This window comes from Argentina anserina, chromosome 6, assembly GCF_933775445.1.
Source record: "Argentina anserina chromosome 6, drPotAnse1.1, whole genome shotgun sequence".
NCBI classification, from domain to species: Eukaryota; Viridiplantae; Streptophyta; class Magnoliopsida; order Rosales; family Rosaceae; genus Argentina; species Argentina anserina.
Window position 1 is genome coordinate 5,071,599 of NC_065877.1, and position 15,897 is coordinate 5,087,495.

Here is a 15,897-nt window from a genome sequence, read left to right on the forward strand (position 1 = left end):
TATCACAATGGTAGTTTTATAAGTTTGGATACCACATTGTTCTTGTCACTAAAGTTTGGATACTGATAGTAAATTTTTTTTCTTAAATGAATGTGGGCTTAAACAATAGCATTTCAAATGGAAGAGTAACATCTCCCTAACGACTTTCATTTTAGATTTCAACTTGCGAATTCTAAACAGACTTGGAACAAAAATCTTGGCAACAATTATTTTAGGGGAGTGATTGCACACCCAAAATTACAATCCACACACTTTACCATACTTTTTACTAGTTAAATGTCAAAACTATCCTTGTTTCTTTCTCTTCAAATTATTCATATGAGGACAGTTTTGACATTTCACTAGTAAAAATGGGATAGGGGTGTGGATTGTAATTTTGGGTGTTCAAATTTCACTCCCCTTATTTTATCACATATTCACATTAGTGTGTATAACTAAGGTCATCTCCAACCCAAGAGTGTTAGGTACTTATCAGAGAGCTGCAACTTTGTAATCGCCCAATTTCCTCTCTATTGTCTATGGACGGTGTATATTTATACCAAGGACAGAAATATAGGATCATTTTTTTTCCAATACACTTGGATTTGGTGAGGAGTGCTTGTTCGACAAATAAGTATATCATATCGTAGATCCAAATTTTCTCTTTATACTTGTTTAAGTAGAGAACTTAAAAAGTTGATGACTTAGGTAGTCGACTCTTTGTCATGTATGTGAAAGTAGAGTACAGCTCAAATGGCGTCCCGGATCCTGCGCTGGTTTTAGTTGGCCTTTAAAAAGCTAATGTATTTGTGCGGAGAGAAAATTAGGAGGAAGGCTTTGCTTCTCTTCAGTCACTGAAAGTTATGAGCACAATGCTCTAGACTACGTTGATGACGATTAATGAGCACTTGAGGAATGTATATAATCTAAGAAAGCCACCAAAATGGAAGTCTGCCTTCTACAATGTGACAAAGTTTTTTTTTTTTTGGAGAAGACAATGTGAGAAAGCTTAGTCGCGGGTCTTTAACGTGGGCAGAGTACTTTTACCGACAAAATGAGAATTGCTGAAATCAGAGGATAGCTATGAACATCAATATCAATATAAGAACTGAACTAAAACGTACTCAAAACTAATCAATTTCTCTTATCTCCCGTGTCCGCAAGCCAATCCATACCTGAGAAGCGAGCTTAACTGTACCCCTTTTCAGTTTGCCCGCAATGCCCCACTATTAGTATCAGCAACATTTCTGTTTGCTCAGGAAGCCCTAATATTAGGCTATTAGCAATATCAAAGTAACACTCTATTTTGCTAATAGAGATGTGGTCATGTATTTATATCCAAGACGTATTTAAATCTAAACTCAGACCCCGGAAAAGTAAGGGTGCTTCAAAGCATCTTCAGCTGAAATTCTAGCTTGAGGATTCGGGCATAGCAGCTTCTGCAAACATAAAGGCAAACTCAGAAACTCAACTAAATAGACTTGACAGATTCAATAAAGGAAAATGTTTGAGGCCATGCTTTTCAGTGAAAACTTGTTAGTGCTCATTTCATAGGATTTATCTATAACATATTTGGAAATTAGATCTTTTGCAACTTGAAGTAAGAACTTACCGACAGAAGATCTTTTGATCTGGGAAGGCATCCAGTCCTGGAACCAACTTTTCCAAGCCCTAAAACGAGATTGCAATTTAGTGTCTAGAAATGAATTCATACTAGATATCAAAAGAAATATTACAAGCGGTCCAAGATGGTTACCAGTGGCTCGTCTTCAGGGAACTGAAATTGGTCAGCAAACTTTAATTTTGACAGTGCAGACCAGTTGTTTTCCTCCGGGGTACCCAAAAACCTATTTTGAATCTGATCAGTAACATAAATAAAGTGGCAACTAATGCAAAAAAATCCCATATTAATATACTTAAAAAAAGGCAGGCACCTGAAATTTTTTTCAAGAACTTTCTTCTCATATTCCAGCAAAGAATCATGCCCATCATTTACAGCAGGACCAAAAATAGGACTTGGAATCGGGCTCAACATTTCACCAAGTATACAACCTGCAGCCCCCAAGACTTCTGGTGGTCTATAGTCAACTGTCACGACCTGCCGGGGGGGGGGGGGGGGAGAGAGAGAGAGAGAGAGAGAGAGAGAGAGAGTTAATCAAAAACTTTTTGCAATTGCAAGAACGGAAGAAAGAGATAAAATAAAGAGTAATACATCAGGTGAAAGACTGGGACTATCACTGGTAGAACTATGAGTAGTGAATCCCCTTGCAGCTCCAAAGTCTGCAATCTTCAACTCGTCACCAGAGAGTAGCAGGTTTTCAGGCTTTATATCTCGATGCAAAATTTTATGTGAATGGCAATATGCTAGCCCAGACAGAAGACCTTTCATGAATTTCTGCAAAATAAGAATGCAAAAGGGAATGTTAATAAACACTTTGTTTTCATTTTATGACAGACTGCAGACCACTGAGATATTCTAACTGTGAGACCTAAATATGACAATTCTATAAAGTACTTTCCTGAACAGGCACTACAATGTATAAATCAAATTATATCTCTTTTTAAACCATTTCTTCTTCACAATCTTATTTTCCCATTCTTGTACTTTTCTCCCTTCGCGTCTATCACTCTTCCAAAATCCTCCCTCAAATCCCAGTCCAAATACTCTAAAACTAAGTAGAGGCAACCAGCAGAGACTAACACACAATCCAACCTATCCAAAAAGAGATCAATAAACTGAGTAAACTTGTGAGCTGGAATAAAATTATGATATAGTAAGAAAATTGAGTTAAATGTCAAGAATTACCCGAGTATGTTGGGGTGCTTAATGTCACGTCCCTATTTTGGGAGTGTCGATCGTGGACTGCTGGTTGAAAGAACATTAAGGATATGTGAGATTTGCTCCAAGATTCAATGTGTGGGAGATATATGGCTGCTCCTTCCGAGGGATTCAGGCATGCCGACCCGGTTAAATTCGGAGAGCTTGTCGCTAGTCGATGACTTAACGTCAAAGAGGCGAGTTGGCCGCCCTACACACAGGTAGGGGTCTGGAGCCGATCCCATGATGAGCCCAAAGCAGGGCGAAACCAGTGTATTGCCCCGTTGGATAAGGCTGGCTCCATGGGGATGGAGCGCCGCATGGACCAAGTGTGGCAGCCGAATGGCTAGGTCCGTGACAAGTGGTATCAGAGCCACCTCAACATCGCTGTCGTTGTGTTCGCCAAGCGCTCACACGTGTCGCCGTGTCCCCAAAATACGGGGGGCTCCGCGGGGGAGTCAAGTAGGCAGGGTCGCCTCCAGGAGGGAGGACCAGACGAGAAGATCCGTGGCAATGTCCAGGACAAGAGAGATCCGGCGCAAAGTCATTGTTGGGTGGAAGATCTTTGGGAACTCCTTTTCGTCGCTCTAGGCATCGCGGACGCATAAGGGATGCGCAGGCGCACAAGGGATGCGCGGCCGCAAGGGATGCGCAGGCGCACAAGGGATGCGCGGCCGCAAGGGAGGATGTTGTGTACGAGGACGTACACCAAGTTTGGTGGAGGAGGATGTCACGTCCCTATTTTGGGAGTGTCGATCGTGGGCTGCTGGTTGAAAGAACATCAAGGATATGTGGGATTTGCTCCAAGATTCAATGTGTGGGAGATATATGGCTGCTCCTTCCGAGGGGTTCAGGCATGCCGACCCGGTTAAATTCGGAGAGCTTGTCGCTAGTCGAGGACTTAACGTCAAAGAGGCGAGTTGGCCGCCCTACACACAGGTAGGGGTCTGGAGCCGATCCCCTGATGAGCCCAAGGCAGGGCGAAACCAGTGTATTGCCTCGTTAGATAAGGTTGGCTCCATGGGGATGGAGCGTCGCATGGACCAAGTGTGGCAGCCGAATGGCTAGGTCCGTGACATTAAGCTCCATATGAATATAGCACTCTCGAAGCATGGAAACAGTCAATTCAGCATCTTCCTTTAGCTGAATACGCTTCAGCACCACCGATTTGTTACTTGGAGTATGAGTACCGCTAAACACATGACCATACGCTCCTGCTCCGATAATGTCCTCTTCGTCGAACTCATACTACAATAGTTTCAAACATTAAAGATGAAAAATACACAAACAAGTCTCCAGTTGGATCGCATAAACTAATGAGCTAGTGAACCCTTTTACCTGACCAACAACCACCATTGTCTCTGAAACCTGTTGTCTTGTATTTGTTTGAAAGTCGGATTCCCTAATACATTTCGAAAGTTAACAGCTTAACATGAACACCATGATCATTCTTATTTCAATATAAAGTAATCAATATCTTTCACTATTATCCTAAATCTACTTTTGTGAAACATGTGAATAACATTGACATGCGTTGTTTATCAAAACTTTAGAGTTTGATAGACTTTAGGGGGAGTCAACATCACATGTTAAGATCTTTAAGTAGTTGGTGTGTTATGTTCTTTTTCCATTCGATCAAGCTTTTGTTTTACCCAAGAGATTTTTGTTTTGCTTGACAAGATCTTTAGCGAGACAACGTTGTGCGCCATACAATCTAGGCATGTTACACAAGGGGGAGTGTTTCTGAATTACTATTCTACCCTTATCTGTGTATTAGCCTTAATATGTTTCATGTTAAGGATAAATTAACATCTCTGTAATATATTATGACTCTGAATTATACGAGATTGTAGTTTTGTAATACTTATATATAAGCCATTATATCATTTAATAAAGACACAGTTATTTCATAATATATATATATATATATATACAGTCCTTATTCAGAGTGAATGTTCACTCTGAAGTTTCAGAGTGAAGTTCCAATTTTAACACACTTTTCGGTCAAATTTTTTCACCATAAGTGATTCAATATTTAGATATGCTATTCAAGATCATCTCTATAAAGTTTCATCCAATTTGACAATGATTTGAGCTTTCAAAATTGAGATTTACACGAACGGTTCACGTTGAACAGTTTTAATTCATTCATTGATTTAATCTAATTTCAATACCTTAACGATGTCCGAATTAGATGAAATTTTGTAAAGATGATCTTGAATAGCATACCTAAATATTGAATCACTTATGGTGAAAAAATTTGACCGAAAAGTGTGTCAAAATTGGAACTTCACTCTGAAACTTCAGAGTGAACCTTCACTCTGAAACTTCAGAGTGAACCTTCACTCTGAAACTTCAGAGTGAACCTTCACTCTGGATAAAGGACTATATATATATATATATATTTGAATGGGCTGTTACATCAATAATTAATCTAATCAAGACCAGTTAAACCTAACTAGATCCAACGACTAAAAACGAGCGTAAAAACTAGTGTGAAAAACAGCATCGACAAATCAGACCCGACTTCTCCCTTGGCTTATCCTGGCCAGAACAAACGAGTCTGGTTCGACGGCCTCGTCTTGTTGTTAGAAATTCCACCAGCCCGACAGTCCCGACAGTTTCCAGTTCAAAGTTGGAGATCGAGATGGCCTCGGAGGAGGTGGATTGTATCAGCGAATTGCCTGATGAAATTGTAACTCACATCCTCTCTTATCTACCTGTGGCAGACGCTTTTTCTTTCAAGTTAGTGTCTCGTAGATGGAGCCGCATCCAGGTTCCCCTCTCTAATATCTACTTCAGTGATGAGACTATATTTGGAAAAACAATTTTCTTCGAGGGATGTAGTAATCTTGAAAAGCTCAAGTCTGAATTTGTTGATAAAGTTGATGGGTTCCTCAACTTGTTTAGAGGGCCGTATCTTAATACATTCATGGTGGATTTCTGCCTGGATAATGAGTCTGCTCCTGCGATCGATAAGTGGGTCAGTTTCGCAGTTTCGATGCAAGTTGAATCAATCGAGCTAGCCTTTAACAATACAAACAGTCAAACCCTCTACAAGTTTCCTTTTGATCTTCTTCCAGAACCCAAACCTTTCACTCGATTGAAGCGTCTCAAGTTGTCAGCATGCTCGCTGTTGCTGACACCTGAGTCTCCTCCTCCTTTCAATTGCTTAAAGACCCTTGAATTGAAGAATCTTCCTTTAGACCAAACCAGTCTAGACGGCGTCCTTTCTTCTTGTTTGGACCTTGAATGGCTGACATTGGAGGAATGTGAATGGCCACGGACGCTGTGTGTGTCCAGCGCCGGATTGAGAGGCTTACGCGTCCATCATCATCTACCAACTAGCACTATTGAGCTCAATGCTACTCAACTCCAAACAATTGATCTTAAAGGTCGCGCATTAAAGCTCTCCTTTTTGGTTGTTCCGCCTCTCGAAAGAGTCCATCTTGCGTTTCTAAACCCATATGCGGCAAAGATTTTCTTTGATCTTCTACCAGCAGAGGTTCGTCCCAAATTTCAAATCCTGTCGCTGAAATGGTTTACAGCTAATGTAAGTATCCTAGTTCTAGCTTATTCTGATTGTTTAGTGACACACTCTGGAGTATACTTTGGTTTGACACCTTGTTTGTATTTTTTGTTCTTAGAGTATACATGCAAGGATCCCTGAATTCAGCTGTCTCAAACAACTGGACTTTTTTAGTCCTATATACAGGGAATTTGACCTCCTTTCAATTACTAACCTTCTAAACGCTTGCCCCATGCTGCAGAAGATCCATCTGAATATGAATGTAAGTCATCATTATCTACAAATTGCACTCTCTTAATGATATCATGCTCAAATTTTTGTCACACTTATTTACCTTCTGATTCATATGCCATGTTTCTTTTTGAGACACTACTGCATACACTCATTTTTATATTTCTGTAAATATAATGACTTCTAGATCTTTTGCACCTTTTTTATTTTTTTTCTTTGGAGAAATATCGCTCACTCAATAGTATATCGTATTATTATGCAGCTACATATTTACATTAAGTTTGAGCAATAAACATCCTATAGAATTCAGAGTACGACGTTGGATTATGATCTGATGTTTAGATGACCAAGGATAACTTTGTTTGTAGAATTCAGACACACATACACACATGCAAAACAGGCCTGAGAGATACTTGTTTGAACTCGCTTTTTGTATGAGAAAGAAACTTAAGTAAACAGATTTAGGGGGTATTGTTTAGGCATATGTTAGAGAGTAGGAGAAAGAGGTCATGCTTTTCAGTTAACACTGTTAGGGGTCATATTTGGAAATGAAGTGGATTTCGTTGCTCAGAATCTAAAGATTGGTGGAAGTCAGATTGCATGAATGATGATGGAATGATCTGGAGAATTTCTTGCTTTCGTCTTCATTTTTTTTTCTTATTTCCTGCGCAACCTACTATTCGGACTGAAAAGGTTATGGCTTTGGTTGGAGTTTTAAGCTGGCTTGTGGACGCATAAGAGAATAAATGCTGGGTATTTAACTAAAGTAAGGAGTCCATGTTGTTGCTACTCACCATCCTTGAAATCGGGTTAGCACATTGAAACAAAACTGTAACTCACTTCCCTTCCCTGGCTAACACTATAGGATAGAGAGATCACCATCTAATTCAGCATTCAATGCCTTATCTGAAAATTTACAGCGTATGACTGAAGTTTTCCACGAAACTGATTTTTCCTTCCAGTATGGATATGACTTGAATAGAAGTGCTCCTGGAACAACTTTCCAAGAATAAAAAAGTTACTAAGACATCAGTAGGATTCATGAGAAAACAAAAGGACTCCTAGAAGCACAAAACGAAACCAACACCTGAAGGCCAGTGGCAAACTATATAATTCTCCAGGACCTAACACCAGTTTCCTGTTCAACTTGACTAGATACTATGGTTCAAGCCGTTTTAACTTGCAATATTGATGCCAATATTTTGCTCGGTAATGCAACCAGGAATAATTTCTCAAACACTTCCATTTCAATATTAGCGGTTCACATGCAACATGCAGCAAAGCTCACTGATCATATCTTTGTGCATTGTCAAGCCCAAAGAAAAAATAAATTATGAAGGCTGAGGAGTTTGGGACATTCAGCAGTTTTTATTGAGCATTTTACGTTTATAACTGGATATAGTGGACTAAACTCTACTTCTAGACCAGAATATGCATGTCTGGCTAATTAGAAGTTGTGGAGGTTTACATTATCACCTCTGGTTACTGGATGGGAGTCTACTTTCTTGTTGTCCACGTTGGCCATCCAGATTTCTTGAGTTAGTAGATAACCTTTGTGGTGCATGAACTCTTATTTAACATGGAGGAGAGGGATCCATGCCAAATTTGCTAGAAGTAATTTCTTGTAGTCCAACTTTCTGAGGAACAAGGAATTTAGGACTTTTTTATGCAGCTGTAGCCAAGTTCCTTCTAACCATAAAATCTATCAGAAAACTTTAGATTCATCTTTTGATACATGATATGTGAACATGTCTGAGTTGTAATTTTCTCCACCTAATCTAGCATGGATATTATGACTTGCACATGACTAAACGTTGCAACTGAATTGGTTTGAGCATGATAATTATCTTGATTGTATGCAGCTTCTATTCAAGGCATGTGATTTGGAGAACCAATGGTTTAATAAGTAATCATGAAAAATTGTATTTAATTAATCAGTTGAGCATTACATAATCTAACATTTTTCTTTTATGATCTAATGGCAGATCTCTTCCAGACACTCGGAAAGCAGGATCATAGAGAAGGTGGAGTATTCGAATAACATGAAATATTTACATTTGGAAGAAATAGAAATCAGTAGATTTCGCGGGACATCGAATCAAATGAAGCTTGTCATATACCTTCTTAACAATGCGGTGGCCCTTAAGCTTATCACCCTCATCTACTCTCAGTGTGAATCACATGATTATAAGTGGCGGAATGTTGAGCATCTATCACAGTCTAAGTTGCTGAGTGAGAAGCAAGTCCATGAATTGCTTTGTAAAGTGATGATTAGCCATGGGGCAGAGTTAATTATCTGTTAGAAACTTGGGTTTCTGAGTTGGTTGGTATACTGATTCCATGTGTTTTGTAACAACTCTGCGATGGCATCTTCAGCAATACCTGTAGTCTGCCCTCCTTCAGCGGTCTGTTCTCGAGGAAGATTCAATCATCTCTTCTGTCACTGTTATTTTGCATATGCTGTTCAATTTCATCTCCACTTACTCAGAATCTTGTCAAAACACGAGCTGAGATTCTGTTTGGATTGCGAGAAAATGTCCTCTAGAGGTTTTGTATGTTTGATTGTCGTTTGAAGTTTTTTTACAATTGTTGATGTGGTTGATCTAATTGCTTGGTTACTTTGGTATGCTTGACCTTTGTTGTAGTTTAGCTAATTATAAAAATGTATGTTGTATGTTCTACTAATGACATTATTACTAGCATCCGGATGCGCACAACGCAAGTGTAAGAACAAAAACTGCACGAACATGATATTGCTACAATCTGTTATTCTTGCAATCTTACGTCTCTTCTCTTTAATTTAATCCTTCACTGTTGCGCGTCCCTTTCACGGTTTAAACTCTTCCTTCTACTTTTTTTTTGTTTTTTCTTTATCCAAGTTATTTTGGTTTTACGTAGTTATCCCTGTGTATTTGTGGTGGCAAAATAATGAAAGTTTAAATCCCCAAGTTATTAATTTGGTGAATGACTTTTCACTTTATAATAGTAGAGATACAACCGTATGTATGCAAACATCTATGTGCAGGTAACATTTAAATTAATGCGGGCTTAAACCGTAGCATTTCAAGTAAAAGAACAACAATGATTTCATCACATTAGTGTGTAACTAAGATGAGGATTTGAGAGTAAAACCCTGTAATCTCCCAATTTCCTCTCTATCGTCTATGGATGGTGTATATTTGTACCAAGGGCAGGAAAATAGGATCATTTTTCTAATACACTTGGTGGAGAGTTCTTGTTTGACAAATAAGTAACATAGCGTAAGTCCAAAGTCTCTCTTTATACTCAGGTAGTCGACCTCTTTGTAATGTATGTGAAAGTAGAGTACACCTCAAATGGCGTCATGGATCCTGCGCTGGTTTTAGTTGGCCTTTAAAAAGCTAATGTATGCGTGCGGAAAGAAAATTAGGAGGAAGGCTTGAAGTTATGACGCACATTGCTCTAGACTTTGTAGTTGGCTGTATTTGGTTTAGGGTGGGGAGGGGATCACATGACTACGTTAATGACAATTATTGAGCACTTGAGGAATGTATATAATCTAAGAAAGCCACCAAAATGGAAGTCTGCATTCTACAATGTGAGGAAGCTTAGGTCTTTAACATGGGCAGAGTACTATTACCGACAAAATGAGAACTGCTGAAATCAGAGGATAGCTATGAACATCAATATCAATATAAGAACTGAACTAAAACGTACTCAAAACTACTCTCGTGTCCGCAAGCCAATCCATACCTGAGAAGCGAGCTTAACTGTATCTCTTTTCAGTTTGCCCACAATACCCTACTATTAGTATCAGCAACATTTCTGTTTGCCCAAGAAGCCCTAATATTAGCAATATCAAAGTAACACTATTTTGCTAATAGAGATGTGGCCATGTAGTTATATCCAAGATGTTTTCTAATCTAAACTCAGACCCCGGAAAAAGTAAGGGTGCTTCTTCAGCTGAAATTCTAGCTTGAGGATTTAGGCTCAGCAGCGTCTGAAAAGTAAGGGTGCTTCAAAGCATCTTCAGCTGAAATTCTAGCTTGAGGGTTCAGGCACAGCAGCTTCTGCAAACATAAAGGCAAACTCAGAAACTCAACTAAAGAGACTGACAGATTCAATAAAGGAAAATGTTTGAGGCCATGCTTTTCAGTGAAAAGTTGTTAGGGGTCATTTCATAGGATTCATCTAGAAGATATCTGGAAATTAGAACTCAGGCAACTTGAAGTAAGAACTTACCGACAGAAGATCTTTTGCATCTGGGAGAGCATCTAGTCCTGGAACCAACTTTTCCAAGCCCTAAAACAAGATTGCAATTTAGTGTTTAAAAACGAATTCATACTAGATATCAAAAGAAAAATTACAAGTGATCCAAGATTGTTACCAGTGGTTCGTCTCCAGGGAACTGAAAGTGGTCAGAAAACTTTAATTTTGACAGTGCAGGCCAGTTGTTTTCCTCCGGGGTACCCAAAAACCTATAATCATCTGATCAGTAACCTAAATAAAGTGGCAACTAATGCAAAAACATCCCAAATCAAAATACTTAAAAAGATGACAAAGGCAAGCACCTGAAAATTTTTCCAAGAACTTCCTTCTCACATTCCAGCACAGATTCATATTCAGCGTCCACATCAAGACCAAAAAGAGGAGTCAGGCTCAACATTTCACCAAGTATACAACCTGCAGCCCATATGTCAACTGCTTTTGAGTAGACAGTAGAACCCAGCAAGACTTCTGGTGCTCTGTAGTCAACTGTCACAACCTGCCCGGGGGGTTGTTGAGGGAGAGAGAGATAGACACACACACACACACAGAGTTAATCAAACAATCTTTTTTTTTTTTCAATTGCAAGAACGGAAGGAAGAGATACAAAGCTGGAGTAAGACTGGGACTATCACTGGTAGAACTATGGGTAGTGAATGGCAGATCCAAAGTCTGCAATCTTCAACTCGTCACCAGAGACTAGCAGGGCTTTATATCTCGATGCAAAATGTCATGTGAATGGCAAAATGCTAGCCCAGACAGAAGACTTTTCATGAATTTCTGCAAAATAAGAACGCAAAAAGGAATGTTAAAAAACACTATGTTTTCATTCTATGACAGGCTGCAGAGTACTGCGATATTCCAACTGTGAGACCTAAATAAGACAATTCTATGAAGTACTTTCTTGAACAGGCACTACAATGTATAAATCAAATTATTTCTCTTTTTAAACCTTTTCTTCTTCACAATCTTATTTACAGCTGGCCTAGGACTCTATAATTGCATGTGACAAGCAAGGCACCCAAAAATAGAAGGATAAAAGAAAAGTCAGTGCTCATCCATTTATCAAGTGTTGTACCAAATCCAGAATTAAAAAAAAAATTCATACGTTTACTCTTTTCCCATCCTTGTACTTTTCTTTGTTCGCTGCAAGTTCCACCCTCAAATCCCAGTTCATATACTCTAAAACCAAGTAGAGGCAACCAGCAGAGACTAAAACACAATCCAACCTATCCAATAAGAGATCAATAAACTGAGTAAACTTGGGAGCTGGAAAAAAAAATTATGATATAGTAAAAAAATTGAGTGAAATGTCAAGAATTACCCGAGTATGTTGGGGTGCTTAAGCTCCATATGAATATAGCACTCTCAAAGCATGGAAACAGTAAATTCAGCATCTTCCTTTAGCTGAATACGCTTCAGCACCACCGATTTCTTAGTTGGAGTATGAGTACCGTTAAACACATGACCATACGCTCCTGCTCCGATAATGTCCTCTTCGTCGAACTCATACTACAATAGTTTCAAACATCAAAGATGAAAAATACACAAACAAGTCTCCAGTTGGATCGCATAAACTAATGAGATAGTGAACCCTTTAATCTGACCAACAACCACCATTGTCTTTGAAACCTGCTGTCTTGTATTTGTTTGAAAGTCGGGTTCCCTAATACATTTCGAAAGTTAACAGCTTAACATGAACACCATGATCATTCTTATTTCAATATAACAGTAATCAATATCTTTCACTATTATCCAAATCCAAACAAGTTTTTGAAGAACTATCAGAATCACCAGCAGTTATAGCAAAACTTCAACCAAGAAGTTACAGAATCAGAGTTTATGACATCAAACTTTATATTATTGAGAGATATATCAACACAGAGATCAGATTAGCATCACATATCACTTCAGCAACCAAAGCATAGCACAGCTACAGTGTGAGGTATACAGGATTTTCATATTTGAAGGTAAAACCTCATAGAAGCGTGAATCGAGAGCTCTACCTACTTCAAATACCAAAACCGAGGACTCGTTTAAAGGAAAATGAAGCTTATCTCTCATATCTAGGGCTAAGCGCAAGCATGAACCATATGAACAGTGAAACGCAGCAAGAATCTACTCATTTCCAGCACAAAAAACACAATCGCAAGCTCAAATCAATCTTATAGCTACTAATTATCATGAAATAAACCAGATCTAAGGTCAAACCAAAAGCTAGGGTTTCAGTGCAGTGACGAAGCAAAATCACTGAACGCGGAAGCAATAACAGAATCGAAACGAAGCTAATTAAGTAAGTGATTACATAAGCCACAGGATCAAGAGCATGATAAAATGGAAGCCATAACTGAAATGCTTGAATCTAAAGGAAGAGGATGAAGAAAACTTACAGAACCAGCCAGAGAGAGAATTCTGAGAAAACGATCTCGGGATTTTTCGATTAATGCAGAATTGCATCATTTGGGGTATTTATAGCAGAATCAAATAAACTGTCTTCACCTAGGCTTTATTACAAGCTGGATGCCAGCTTGGCCCAAATGCCACATCACTATCCAGCCTGGCCCATTCTTTGCACTTTTGGGCGTTACTGATTATCAGTCCGGCAAAATTTTGAATGATTTAATTTTGTTTTTTTTGGCACTATATTAATCTCGATAAAACAGATGAACGAATTTATGGTGGTCCAATCAAACCAAGCGACAAAAACAGATGATTTTATTGATCTATATGTGTCCACAAATTCACTAGTTTAATCAAAACAAGAGCTAAATAGAAGCTCGGAAGCAACCGGGCTCAATCTAGTCCCGTAAACTCAATTGACCTTCTTACAATCGGTCCTAATCTGACCGCTGGTGCCCGTTAGAGGGCTAAGATTTCCCATCTTCACCATAGCGTTGGCGAAGTCCGTACTGAAACTTCCCGGGTTGCTATTATAAGCATTCACCTGAGCGTCAGTGGAACCGCCGCTAAAGAGTTGTTGATCGGAGTGCAACAGACCCTTCTGGCTCACCAAGTTTGTGAAGTAAGCATTGTCGAACGTGTTTGGGGTTGTGACATCAAGCGGGGAAAGGTTGGCATCACCCCCATTGCTTGGACAATTTGCTTGGAGCGATGTTGCGAATGAGGAGTTTATGTTGGCTTCATTGTAAAGCCTTGCCCTAAAAGTTGTGCACCTTGCCTGCCCAATTGTATGAGACCCTGATTGATTGAACGAGAACACACAAAGCAAGTACTTGTGAGGTTGAATTATTGACTAGGCTATAATGATTTCAAAATTAAGTCACCGCCGAGCCAACAGTTAACGATTAAAGATCTAAAACCAACCTGAGAGAGCCACTAATTCCTTTGCATTGAAGCCTTTGTTTGAGAAAGAAGTAAGTAGGGCACTAAGATTCAAGGTGGGAGCTGGAATGTTGGTATTAGCGTCACTTAAACTCGCGGTGGTGGAGTCTCTTCTCCCCAATGGAACTGTCCAGCTAGGTCCGCCCAACTGATTTGAGAATACAGAATGTCATGAGATCTGACTTGATGTATGTACGTAGACATCAATTACGTATGAACAAAATAAATCAGAGAACCAAATAGCTAAGGATGATATAGTTTGCTTACGGCGACAACGGAGTCTCTAGCTGCGACGGACAATATATCAGCACAAGAGAAAACACCGGGACAGAGACTCTCTAGTTGTGATTTAATGGTGTCGACTACGTCGAATCCCCTCAAAGAATTAGCATTAGGGCCGGCAGACTTCTCGCCGGTGAAATTGGCTGTGTCATCCAACAGTACAGAAGCATCGCATCCCTGTTTATAAACACGCGTTATTCAAAACTGATTGTCACCTTTTGACCTAAAACAGAATACATAATATGCATGATTAATTTTGAAAGGCCGTGCTTGTAAGTTTGTACGTATGCATATCTTACAGAGAGCAACGCGTGGAGATTCAAAGCAGATAGGGACATACTGAAGTTCTGAACAACAATCAACAAAGTCCAAAATATCGGCAGTTTCATGAAGCGAGATAGGATGAACAAAAATGTATACCTCAACCATTAGATCTACTACTTTTACCAACTTTAATTCACTTATATATATTCATCTCTTTAATTGGTCAGGTCGTCTCTTGTGATGTTCTAACGGTAATATATACTACATGATCGTGCTATTAGGTATCATAGGAGACCTTATGCATGCTGCATGCACATGAACTCGCACGCACAAAATGCATAAGAATAATAGAATCTATTGAAGGAGGCAATGAAAATAAGGAGAAGAAACTTGCATTAACAAAGCAATCGTGAAAATGGAGGCGGAGCAAGGAGGCTCCCATGCGAGCCTCGCTTGAAACGGCTGAGTTCACGGCTGATTTGATGGTGGAGAGGGCATTGGGACATGAGCTGGAATAGAAAGTAGAGGACAACTGAGCTGATGCTATTCCAACTAAAAGAAAAAAGAAGGACAAGGAGGCTTTGAAGTTTTTCATGACTTTAGGATATATGTTTCAGAGGGAGAGAGTCGAGAGATATGGGTATAGGAGGAACTGGGGAAGACTGGATCTAGGTTAGTGTCTTGGTTATGACACCAACAGAACCTATGTATTTATAGCGGGGGAGTGTTGTGTTTATCATCAGTGGACTAGTTGCGTTTAGAAATAGAAGAATGCTTCTAGTAGTCAACATGGAAAAAGAAAGTATATCATATAGGTAATGAAAAAGAAACAAAAAAAAAAAAAATTCGAAGGCTGGGGCGCTGGGCTGGCCGGCTGGCAGAAGAATATATATAGGTAAACGCGGTTTTCATCGATTCTTGTTCTGTTTACATTAGTAATGATCTTCGATATTTTGATATTACCAGAGAACTCTGTTATGAAAAGTTCTTAGTTTTTACTTGGTGAATTTATTAAAGCCTAAAGAGGTTAAGACTAGCTCGGATGTAAACGTGCAAAATCAAGGATTATCTACAGACAGAAAGGAGGTGGATAATGCCAAGAGATTTCTAGTTTTCGTAAAGTCATTGAGATGATATGATCGATATAAAGATTCTCCAAGGCTTCTACTATATTCCTGTAATTAATCTAGGTTATCTAGTCAATTAA

At 39.2% G+C, this 15,897-nt stretch overlaps 3 protein-coding genes across 7 annotated transcripts; 1 reads left to right on the forward strand and 2 right to left on the reverse strand.

Moving 5' to 3' along the window:
- Window positions 1-941: 941 nt before the first annotated feature.
- Window positions 942-13,221, reverse strand: LOC126800264 (cell division control protein 2 homolog). Of its 4 annotated transcripts, XM_050527592.1 has the most exons (8): window positions 13,193-13,221; window positions 12,127-12,314; window positions 11,911-12,031; window positions 2,192-2,374; window positions 1,914-2,077; window positions 1,736-1,826; window positions 1,592-1,650; window positions 942-1,418 (listed from the first exon to the last, which is right to left on the reverse strand). In XM_050527592.1, exons 2-8 carry the CDS (start codon window positions 12,153-12,155, stop codon window positions 1,367-1,369), a joined length of 699 nt encoding a protein of 232 aa, XP_050383549.1. In that variant the 5' UTR covers window positions 12,156-12,314; window positions 13,193-13,221; the 3' UTR covers window positions 942-1,366. The 4 variants fall into 4 exon arrangements, 2 of the variants coding, with proteins under 2 accessions (XP_050383549.1, XP_050383550.1); XR_007672701.1 differs by lacking the exons at window positions 2,192-2,374; window positions 13,193-13,221 and adding an exon at window positions 11,220-11,582 and having other exon boundaries at window positions 1,914-2,031; window positions 12,127-12,456; XM_050527593.1 differs by lacking the exon at window positions 13,193-13,221 and having other exon boundaries at window positions 11,911-11,984; window positions 12,127-12,455.
- Window positions 5,337-9,198, forward strand: LOC126800250 (putative F-box/FBD/LRR-repeat protein At5g56810). Of its 2 annotated transcripts, none has more exons than XM_050527578.1 (3): window positions 5,337-6,302; window positions 6,445-6,588; window positions 8,543-9,198. In XM_050527578.1, exons 1-3 carry the CDS (start codon window positions 5,445-5,447, stop codon window positions 8,858-8,860), a joined length of 1,320 nt encoding a protein of 439 aa, XP_050383535.1. In that variant the 5' UTR covers window positions 5,337-5,444; the 3' UTR covers window positions 8,861-9,198. The 2 variants fall into 2 exon arrangements, with proteins under 2 accessions (XP_050383535.1, XP_050383533.1); XM_050527576.1 differs by having other exon boundaries at window positions 5,338-6,350.
- Window positions 13,222-13,500: 279 nt separating the features above from the next.
- LOC126800261 (cationic peroxidase 1-like) lies at window positions 13,501-15,357 on the reverse strand. Its single transcript, XM_050527589.1, has 4 exons — window positions 15,085-15,357; window positions 14,412-14,603; window positions 14,127-14,292; window positions 13,501-14,000 (listed from the first exon to the last, which is right to left on the reverse strand). The coding sequence occupies exons 1-4, from the start codon at window positions 15,283-15,285 to the stop codon at window positions 13,615-13,617; spliced, it is 945 nt and encodes a 314-aa protein (XP_050383546.1). The 5' UTR covers window positions 15,286-15,357; the 3' UTR covers window positions 13,501-13,614.
- Window positions 15,358-15,897: the final 540 nt, after the last annotated feature.

Bases quoted from the DNA above. Each gene is read 5' to 3' on its own strand.
- LOC126800250 (XM_050527576.1), top strand. From the start codon at position 5,445: ATGGCCTCGGAGGAGGTGGATTGTATCAGCGAATTGCCTGATGAAATT. The intron at 6,351-6,444 runs GTAAGTATCCTA...TTTTGTTCTTAG, and splicing joins TGAAATGGTTTACAGCTAAT to AGTATACATGCAAGGATCCC. The intron at 6,589-8,542 runs GTAAGTCATCAT...ATCTAATGGCAG, and splicing joins AGATCCATCTGAATATGAAT to ATCTCTTCCAGACACTCGGA.
- LOC126800264 (XM_050527592.1), bottom strand. From the start codon at position 12,155: ATGGAGCTTAAGCACCCCAACATACTCGG. The intron at 1,651-1,735 runs GTAACCATCTTG...ATCTCGTTTTAG, and splicing joins TCCCTGAAGACGAGCCACTG to GGCTTGGAAAAGTTGGTTCC. The intron at 1,419-1,591 runs GTAAGTTCTTAC...TTATGTTTGCAG, and splicing joins GATCAAAAGATCTTCTGTCG to AAGCTGCTATGCCCGAATCC.
- LOC126800261 (XM_050527589.1), bottom strand. From the start codon at position 15,285: ATGAAAAACTTCAAAGCCTCCTTGTCCTTCTTTTTTCTTTTAGTTGGA. The intron at 14,293-14,411 runs GTAAGCAAACTA...TTCTCAAATCAG, and splicing joins CTAGAGACTCCGTTGTCGCC to TTGGGCGGACCTAGCTGGAC. The intron at 14,001-14,126 runs GTTGGTTTTAGA...TCAATCAATCAG, and splicing joins GGAATTAGTGGCTCTCTCAG to GGTCTCATACAATTGGGCAG.